Source organism: Camellia sinensis, chromosome 13 (genome assembly GCF_055761805.1).
Source record: "Camellia sinensis isolate YWXY chromosome 13, ASM5576180v1, whole genome shotgun sequence".
Classification (NCBI taxonomy): domain Eukaryota; kingdom Viridiplantae; phylum Streptophyta; class Magnoliopsida; order Ericales; family Theaceae; genus Camellia; species Camellia sinensis.
Genome location: NC_138973.1, coordinates 132047905 through 132057973, shown reverse-complemented (window position 1 = coordinate 132057973; position 10069 = coordinate 132047905). Strand labels below are relative to the sequence as shown.

General features: G+C 31.7%; 1 protein-coding gene and 1 long non-coding RNA gene across 4 annotated transcripts; one reads left to right on the top strand and one right to left on the bottom strand.

Moving 5' to 3' along the window:
- Window positions 1-397: 397 nt before the first annotated feature.
- Window positions 398-2955, bottom strand: LOC145806438 (uncharacterized). Its single transcript, XR_014349578.1, has 2 exons — window positions 2734-2955; window positions 398-666 (listed from the first exon to the last, which is right to left on the bottom strand). It is a non-coding gene; the product is annotated as an uncharacterized LOC145806438 (long non-coding RNA).
- Window positions 2956-4225: 1270 nt separating this feature from the next.
- Window positions 4226-9008, top strand: LOC114267825 (copper-transporting ATPase PAA1, chloroplastic). 3 transcript variants are annotated; one of them, XR_014349577.1, is made up of 4 exons: window positions 4311-4494; window positions 6287-6483; window positions 7377-7452; window positions 8749-9008. XR_014349577.1 is itself a non-coding variant. In XM_082903413.1 (3 exons), the coding sequence occupies exons 1-3, from the start codon at window positions 4350-4352 to the stop codon at window positions 7398-7400; spliced, it is 366 nt and encodes a 121-aa protein (XP_082759539.1). In that variant the 5' UTR covers window positions 4226-4349; the 3' UTR covers window positions 7401-7549. The 3 variants fall into 3 exon arrangements, 2 of the variants coding, with proteins under 2 accessions (XP_082759539.1, XP_082759538.1); XM_082903413.1 differs by lacking the exon at window positions 8749-9008 and having other exon boundaries at window positions 4226-4494; window positions 7377-7549; XM_082903412.1 differs by lacking the exon at window positions 7377-7452 and having other exon boundaries at window positions 4241-4494.
- Window positions 9009-10069: the final 1061 nt, after the last annotated feature.

Below are 10069 nucleotides of genomic sequence, written 5' to 3'. Positions count from 1 at the left end.
CTTTCAACCTCATTGCTAAACTGATTCAACACATTCCAGTTTCCTTATAATTATCAAAAGTCCACAATAGCTCTTAATTCTTAGGTCCAATACTTAAACATATTATACAAACATATATGCATATTTATGGATGCACAACTTCTTACATACTTACTATATGCGTGAAACTTAAATCCATTCTAAACATTTTAATGCTCAATGGACACGTGTGTTAGCTATTAACTCGTGCTCTAATACCACTCTGTCACGACCCAAACCCACCCTTATAGGTTTAGCATCATAATCAGCCAGTAGTTCTGGGATTACTGAAGGCCTCTGAGACAGATTAACATAATATTAGGGGCTAGTGAAAGCAAATAACAAATATACAACGTCCATTGAGCTGTGCAGACTTATATGAGACAGAAAATTTTTAAACTTTTATATACATATATACACATCATTCTTACATCACCATATATATACAGATTAGACAAAAAAGGACTTTGCCCTATTTACAAAATACACAAAGACTTGTTTAACCAAATAAGAAAACAAAACTTAAATTTTAAATCACGTAGCCATAACCACTTGACATATCCGGAACCTCCACGGAAGGCACATAGGTTGGCTGACAAAAACAAATTCCAGGCAGACACTTCTAAGCCTGGTCACGTGCCTGATCACCTATATACATAAATAATACAGTGAGCTGGAGCCCAGTTAATAATAACAAAGTAAAGGGTTTTAATGAATGATGTCCCATATCAGCTTCAGAAAATAGATTCATATTTATTTAAGAAACAGAAGCAGATCCATATTCATAATCATGTCCAAATCATATACAGAAATCATGCTTAATCATACGTGGTACATCTATTAGTGCTAACAGAATAGATACAGAACAAATGCAGAGTAAATGGTGGTTACGAGTAACCAGTTTCATAAAGAACCTCCAGATCCGGGTAACAGATAACAGATATGCTGAGCTCCATGATGAAGCCTCCAGTAATGGTAACAGATAACAGATATAACAAGTTCCATAATGGAACCTCTGATACTGGGTAACAGCTAACAGATATCACATGACGCAAAGGATGCCACAAATACATGTCAGAAATTTGACAATCACTCATTGTACAGAACATAACATTTCATAAAATAGATCTTATTTCATCATATAGAAAATAAATAAATGGAAAATAGTTTTACTAAGTTATTACTCACAGATAGCTACAAAAGCAGATCAGACAGATCATGTAGACAATAGCGCGTGACCTACACAAACACATAACATATACACATTGAAACAAAATATTACTTCCTTGATCAAACTTGACTTTTCTTGTCTTTTTCTGTCTAAGTAGTCTAAAATTCTACTACGTGTATTCTTTCTTTATTCAAATGAATCAGATTCTTATTTCACATATTCTTTCATTACTAAGTCATTTTTCAATAGATCGATTTCTTACTTGGCATCTTAATTAATTATTACTAAGTCAATGACTTATTCTTTAACCAATTAATTTATGTTGATTGGTAGTTTATTAATCTTGTTGAGTCATAATTATTGCCTAAGAATGCATGGCTTGGAAGTGAAAGAGAACGGAAATTGAAATATGAAACGACTTTTCAAAATTTTCTAAAACAGGACTCTTAGCTCGAGCGCAGCATTGGTCGCTCAAGCGGACCGCTTGGTTTGCAAAAACATTGGTTGCTTGCATTCTACGTTCGAGCGACAACTTCTTCGCGTAAGCGATGGTGACGAATTCTGGGTTTTCCAAAATGTTGTTTAAATTTCAAAGCACATTACCAAGGCTCCAAATTCGCGCATGACTCACTCGAATATGCAAAAACATTCCCAATTACATTTATTTAAAGTTAATTCCACTTATAATTCAAAATTCCATAATTTCAATTCACATTTAAACCTTGGATTTCACGCTTAAAAATCATCTTTCAATTCTTTCTTTGTTTCATGAAACTTAAAATTGAATTTATAAGGCCCTTTTCAAAAATATTTGCATGTATAAAATTAAATCAAAATCAAACTAATTTTTGGTTCTCAAATATAACTTACAATTTATTTCCATATTTGTCCAAATTTAAATTTAATTCATTTTCTTCATATCAAGCCGAATTTCAAATCCACAAATTCTAAAACATGAATTGATCTTCCAAAACTCTTAAAAATTCATGATGCACATACAATTGAAACTCAATTTCATGTTAAGACAACTAAATTCAAAACCAAAGTAATTAATTTCTAAATTAATTTCCATAAATTTTGAACTTAGCTCCAATTACTCGTTTTCTTTTTAATTACATAAAATTGACTTCAAGCTCTTTCTATTTTTCTTCAAAACATGAAATTAAAGTTGTAAACTCCTTAAAAAATCATTTGCATGTATGAAACATTTAGCAAAATCTAACCAATTCTACATTATCAAGCTCAAACCATAATTTGACTTATTAAGTTATATCAAATCTCAATCCCAAACTCATCATCTTTCAAATATGAATTAAAGTTCTAAAATCTTAAAAATCTACAATGCATGTAAGGTTAGACTTTAAATTTATGAAGGATGACAAGAAACTCTAACCCAAATAACAACTTTCATTATAAATTTCTTAATCAAACTTAACCTAATTTTCCTTAATTTCCTTCTAATTCTATGAAATTTAACCCAATTACTACTTAAGTTTTGTTGCTAGATGATTAATCTACAAAAATTTAAGCTTAAACTTTCTTACCAAAAGCTTTAGTTGCTGAAATACCTTGAGCTCCTTCTTTTCTTCACTTTTCCATTTCCTTTTCCTTTCTTAGTTGTTTTCCTTGAATCCTCACTTTCGAGCAAGCTTCTCTTCCAACAACAAAGATGAGGTGAGTGCTCTCTCTCTCTCTCTCTCTCTCTCTCTCACGTTCTTCTTTCTTTTCTTTTCTTTTTTTTTTTCCCTTATTCTTTGAGTTCCTACTCTCTGCTTCTAGCTCACATATATTGATACATATATATCATTTGTTGCCTCAACATCATAGACACATGTTCACTCCTTGACATGGCACAAGCACACGTGCACAGACCTTAAGCCTCCAGCACAACACTTACACACACACACACGCACACACACACACTCAGACTTCTCTGCACACCTACACCCGTATGCACCCTCCAAACTTTAGACCATTCAATTTATGATTAAAATTAACTTAATTAGGCAACACTTAATCTAAATAAATCTTGATTAACACATAATTAAATTAATCATACTTTATTAGAAATCTCACATAATTTAATTAGTCTAATTTGACTTCCATTAGAACCTAATTAATTATATTACATTTATCAATATAATTCAAATTTTTAATGAAACTCCCATAAGGTTCCAAATATTAAATTAAACTTACGTTTATGCTCAATTTTGGTTTCTCACATCATTAAGTCCTTCAATTTCAGATCAAACCTAAAATCTCCATCAATAAATTACATACTCAATTGAACACCTTATAAATAAGTTTAATTCATAATAATATTAATTCCTAATTCGTATAATTTAATTAACTCCAATTCGAATCCAATTAATTAAATCTCAATTTTGTAAATCTGTATCGAATATTTAATTAAACTCTCATATAGTCTGATACTTGAAATTAAAATAATTCAATTCACTATTTGTACTTTCTTGAGCCAATTAGACTTTCAATTTCTAATTCCAAAATAAATTCTCAATAAAGTCATATATGACTCACACTACAACAAAATTGATTTTTTACGGCACCACATTAACGACATACAATAAATGCACGTCGTAGTTTCTCACTTTTATGACTTTCTTTTTTTGCATGTCGTAAATACTTTTTCAATCACGGCGTGTCTATTGCGTAGGCTGTGAATGCTAATAATGATAATTTTTTTACGGCTTGCAATGTTAGCTGTAAATAATAAAACTTTCTACGACGTGCACATGGCATGCCGTTAATACATTAACTATACACGACACGCGTATACCAACTGTTACAAATATTGAACATTTCACAGAATATAAAAAGTCAACCATTAAAAATATTACACTTTTTACGACGCACAAAAAACCAACTATTAAAAAGTACACTTTTCACGACACACATATGATAGTCATTACAAATATTTTACTTTTCAGGACACGCAATTTCTATCATGAATACTATGATCAAAATACAAATAGGCGCCAAAATGAAAATTTTGAGCGCCAAACACATACGCAAAAACAAAAAATGAAAATTCATGAACTCTTGGCTTTTTATAATCAAAAGGAACCAGTGTACATCAAAAGGAGCATAGAAGAGAGTGAGAGAGAGAGAGTGACCACACAACCCTTCCTCCACCATTGTTATGCCTCTTTCTGCAGTGAGAAACAAAAGAAGAAATGGGAAAGTAGAAGCCAAAATCCATAGATGTATGGCCCGCAGTGAAACCCTTCGTCAATGGCGGAGCCTCCCTCGCTACCTGTGTTATCCAACCCATCGACATGATCAAGGTACCCTACTTCTTTTTCTTCTTCTTCTTCACTCTCTCTCTTCATCAATTAAATCTTGCATCTTTGTCCTTTTTTTCAAGGGTTTCAGATCTTTGACTCTGTTAATGTTACATCTTCTTTGTTCTACTTCTGTTCTACTCACTTTTGACCCAAAACTCTTTGATTTTCTGCTTTGCTTTGCTTTGAGCTCAAATCTTAGATCAAATGCCCCTGTCTCCAACCTTCACTATGCTGAATTTTGAGCTGAAAGATGATTTTTTTTTTTTTTTAATCTTTTATATGTTGGTTAGTTAAGATCAAAGTGGAAAGTTACATGTTAAATATGAAGAATTTTGTTTCTGGAATCTAAATGTGGTGTTTGATTTTGAGCAACTGCTTTTGTATCCTTCGCCCATTTGATTTCATGCAATTCTATGTAGCTCTGAAGTGTTTTCTCAACTCAATCTGAATCTTAGTGGGTTTGATTTTTTTTAAAAAAATAAATTACTAGGTTTAGTTTTATTATTTAGGTAAAAAAAGGTCAATTGATGGTGTTTGATTTCAGTTATAGATTATATATTATTTAATTTTTTCAGCTTATTTAAGAATAGTAGATTTCACTTTTTAACTCTAATGCCTTATAATTTGCATTCGAAGGCATGTAATAGTTGTAGTAATTTGTCTACTTGGATGATTGTTAACTTCTTGTGCTTGCTGGTATGGCTCATTTGAGAGTTGTGTTGTTGTGTGTTTGGGAGACTTACCACTCACTTGCAATGGTTGTTTTATGCTTCAAATGGTTTCAAATATTTTTTTTACTAGCTTGGTAATACAAAGGCAAAGCAGTGAAACATTTCAGATATTGAAATTGAACTTTTATTAGACTTTATGCAAATCTGCCCAGAATATTTCCGCACTGTGTTTTCCATTCTAAGGGGCTGTTTGGCCTATTTAAAAATCAAAATTTTATAAAACAATGTCATGTTTGTTTAAGGCCCCAATAGGTATTGGGTTGCCAGGACTCAACCTGATGCCTTTGAGGGTCATTTTTTATTTTTTATTTATCGAACAAGTAAAATCAAAAAATTTTGAAATGCTTGCTGTCACAGAAATAAATTTTTCACTGTTTGGCTAAAGCAAACTTAGCCTTATGAAATTTTGACGTTGGAAATGCATATAACAAACTTAGGAGTTAGGAAATTGCCACAAAGAATGAGATTTAAATTTGGATTTAATTTAATGCGTTTTTGAATTGAGAATCGGAATAAATTCCCTTGACCACATTTATGAATTGTTTAATGTTCACCTACTTTTGGACTTCTTGTGTGAGCTAGCTTGTTTAGGGAATATTGTTCAGGTATCAAACTTAGCGGTGCTTTAAAAAACCTTAGGAAAAAGTTTGCCACCGGAAAAAGTAGCCCCTTCCATTGGAAATTAATCATCTACTTTTTTCTTTGAACTACCATCGTTGAAAGCGATAAAGTTCAGTATGATGAATGGAAGTTACTTAAATTAGTGGTTTGTGATGGAACTAGGTTTGTGCTGCTTTAGGTACATTAATTAGCTTGTGATGGACACATTAGAGTGTTTACTTGTGTTATATAGACGATGTCCTTTCTGTTGATTTAGTGTTTACTTGTTAGTTTGTTTATAAATTGATTTTGTGTGTGTGTGTGTGTGTGTGTGTGTGTGTGTGTGTTTGTATATAGGTTTGGTCGTTTGAAGGTTTTTAATTGATTGTGTGTTTATGTTTTAGTTCGCTGGGTAAGTTGATTTTGGGTGTTGAATTTGTGATGTGTGTGTGTATGTATAGGTAAGAATCAATCAATTGTCTATGTGGGAGTAGATGGTACTCTAACAGGTCTTATTTATGTTGAGGATCAGATCAGAGAAGATGCTAGACATGTTGAATCCTTGCATAAGCAAGGTGTCAACCTATATATGCTTTTTGGGGACAAAAGGAGCACTGCTGAATATATTGCATCTAAAGTTGAAATTCCAAGGGAAAAGGTCAGAATTTTATTTTTTTCATTCGTTCCTATTTAGGCCACTTCTTGATGAGTAAACACCTGAATCTTAAGGTTGAGGAAATCTGACCTTTTTAAATATAATTGTTAAATTCATGAGTAGAGTGGGACTTACAGACCCTACTATGAAGATAGTGTTTATGAGTTTTGTATTAGATAAAGAAAGAAAAATTAGAATGAAACACAATGAGACCAGCTAAGGTAGAAACTACCGCTGAAGATGGGAAAGATCCAGTTTATATAACCTCAAATTGCTTAATTTGAAGGATCATGGTTTTTAGTTGAGAATAAAATTCTGCTTTTCCTTCACTGTTAAATTATTGTGGGAATTCATTGTTTGTTTACTTTCTCAATACATAAGAGAATCATGGGCTGTAATTATTTATTTAATACTCCACATTTTTGACTTACCATTACTCTATTTGGAGCCCTCAATAGTAGCTTCTGGTTGGAGTCTCTATTCTGGGATTTCTCAATCTTTCTCCATGATGGATGTATCCTACATTAGGTACAGAAGTGAGCTCAACTTTTTGTGTTTGGTAATTTGATCAACCATATGCTCTACAATTAACTCCATTTGGTGGAAGTAGCATGTATCTAAGTATGTGAGAGCTTAAGCTTCTAGACCAATAGCATAAGGCATGATTGAATGCTTTTTAGTATGAATGACATGTTAGAATATTATAATATTTGCATAAAAAAGATGCTGGGGTAAATTGAGACATCCATGTTACCCACAAGTCAAACAAGTTCTAAATGTAATGAGATAAAATTGATCTTGTTCCTTATCTAAAGTAGATTTTAAGTCTCACAAATAAATTGCCAAAATTCGTTTGTAATATTGTTTTATGTGATGCTGAATAATTTTTGATGAAGTTGGGGTATACATTCTTCTTGTGAGGTGGTGAAATGAAGAGCAGGCTTTTCAAACTATCATGTCACATGTCTAAATGTGAGTATGGTTAATTTATTATTGTTCTTTAAAAAGACTCTACATGTGAGTTTTAATTCCAACACCATTTAAGAGTGAGATTCATATACTTTTGTAATAGAAATTTTATTGAATTAAAAGGTTGATAAACTAACTAGAAATCATTTGGACATTTGATGGTTTGATTTGAGTTGAGACTCAACATCATTTCTGATAGTTTCACTTAAGTGTCTAAAAAACTAATTCTGAAGTAGGAAATTTTAGGGTTTGTTTGGTTTGATTTTGGGAGATGAGTTTGGGAGATAAAAAGTACGAAAAGTTGTTTGGTTTGGTTTTTTTGGAAAGATGTTTTGGAAAATTATTTTGAGAGAGAGTTTTGGAAAAAGTGATTGATTTGATGTGTATGAGAGAGATTTGTTTGGAAAACTTGTTTGGTTTACAAGTTTTGGGAAATTTTTTTGAGAAAATTTGTTTGGTTTGAGTTTTTCTGAAAACTCATTTGTAGAGAAATTTTCCCAAAAATTTTTGGGAAATTCAAACCAAACGAACCCTTAATATCTCACTCTCTCTCTCATGAGCAATACAGGATACAATCACTCCTATATTCCTAAATTACCAACAGGTGCCATGTATTGAATGAATTATTAGTGTGATTTATATCTAAGGTACAAACACAAATGCATTGACAATTTTATATTTAAATTTTGAGCATTACTATTCAAGACAAAATTAGATTCACTTTTTAAGTTCAATGATGTGGCAATTAATTAGGATAGTAAATGTAACACTTTATCTCATATTTTCTCTAATTATTAACCAATTATATCACTTACACATCATTGGGTCTGACCTTTTGGTGATAGAAAACATTATTGGCATCCAATGCTTGTTATGCCTTAAAGAACAATTGCACTATCATTCCTTTTATTGTTTGTCTGTCTGTCTGTCTCTTTCTCTCTTAATTTTTTTTTTGAAGAAGCAATTTTATCTGTCACAAGCAACTTTAAGAAACAATAAATAACTAAAAAGTTAGAAGAAGTAAGGGTGGATAGTTTGCACCAGTTCATGGTGTATATATATTGAGAACAGAAACATATGCTTCAATCTATTGAATTTTTTGAAAATGGGATGTTGACACAGTTAGGATAGGACAACATTTGTGTGTGTGTGCATGTGCACATATAATCATGATAAATCCTCTCATTCTAATCCTAGTTGGCTTGTTCATTAATGTAAAATTCAAATACAATTGATGTTTTTTGTCTGCCAATTTGGTGGTCTATTCAACTTATATTGAGAAGGTGTTTTCTATGACAGGTCCTGACTATATTGGTGATAGAGAATTTGCAAAGGAATGTGGATTCTATGGTTTGGGTCCTGAAATCTTGTGCTTCATTAGACTTGAGACTTATTTGTGTTTTGCAGGATTTATATTTTTTGTTTGTGTGACTCATTTAGAAAGTTAGATATGTATAGTTTTGGATGGTTTAAACTTTTTGTACAGTTTAGAATTTAAGGATATAGTTTTTGAATGTTTGGAATGTATAGATAATTGTTAAATGTTTATAATTTGTGGATATAGTTTCTTTTTGATGTTTCAAACAATATAATGGTGGCTGATTGATTTTTTGTGATGCTTGTTTGTAATATTTGTTAGATTGTACAAAATTGGTCAAATAAAACCTGTTCAACTTAAAAATAAAAAAAATTACATATTTTACGACAGACATATTAAGTCGTATTACATATTTTACGACATGCAATCAGCGTCGTTATTTGTCTCACCAATTAACGGTGTGCAAAAGTAGTTGTAGAAAAAGTAAAACGGCGCACCAAATCTGTCATTAAATAGTTTTTAACGACGTATTATATCATGTCGTAGAAAAAGTAACGAAGCATAAAATTTGCCGTTATATAGTTTTTAACGGCGTATTATAGCATGTCGTAGAAAAAAAAACGACGTACAAAATCTGTCATTAAATAGTTTTTAACGGCGTACGAAGTATGTCGTTGAAAGTGAATGACTTTTCATAATTGGTTATAATATGACACGAGTTGCACGTCGTAGAAGGGTTTTTACGGTGTGCATTCTGCGCTGTAAAACCTTTTTTTGTTGTAGTGATCAATTTCCATAATTTTGTAAACCGCAGATTAAATAGAATAATTGGCAATTAAATTTCAAATCTTCTTAATTAATCAAGTGTTAATCATTATATGTAGTGGGGTCATCACAACCTCAAGCCCAATACATCAACGGCCTCAGGCCCAACACATAGCAGAACGGCCTCGGGTCCACATAAATATACATTACATAAAACATATCAAGCGTATAGATAGAAGGCTTATTCATACTTTCAAATCCATAAGTACAGAAAAGCATATCGCATTGTCCAGTCAAAAAATAGAATAAGAGAAAATATATTTACTAAGATATTACTCATCTTGAGTAGGTTGGTGTTCTTTCACATTGTTCAAACCTACACAATTCATATATACACATTGGAACACATTGTTCGAACCAAATAATTCATCGTCTCTTTTTAATTCAATCATTCCTATTGGTTCTCACTTATTAGTTCCTTATTAAGTCACAAATCATGCTTAGAAATGCTCTAGAGAAGATAAGAACGAAGATATG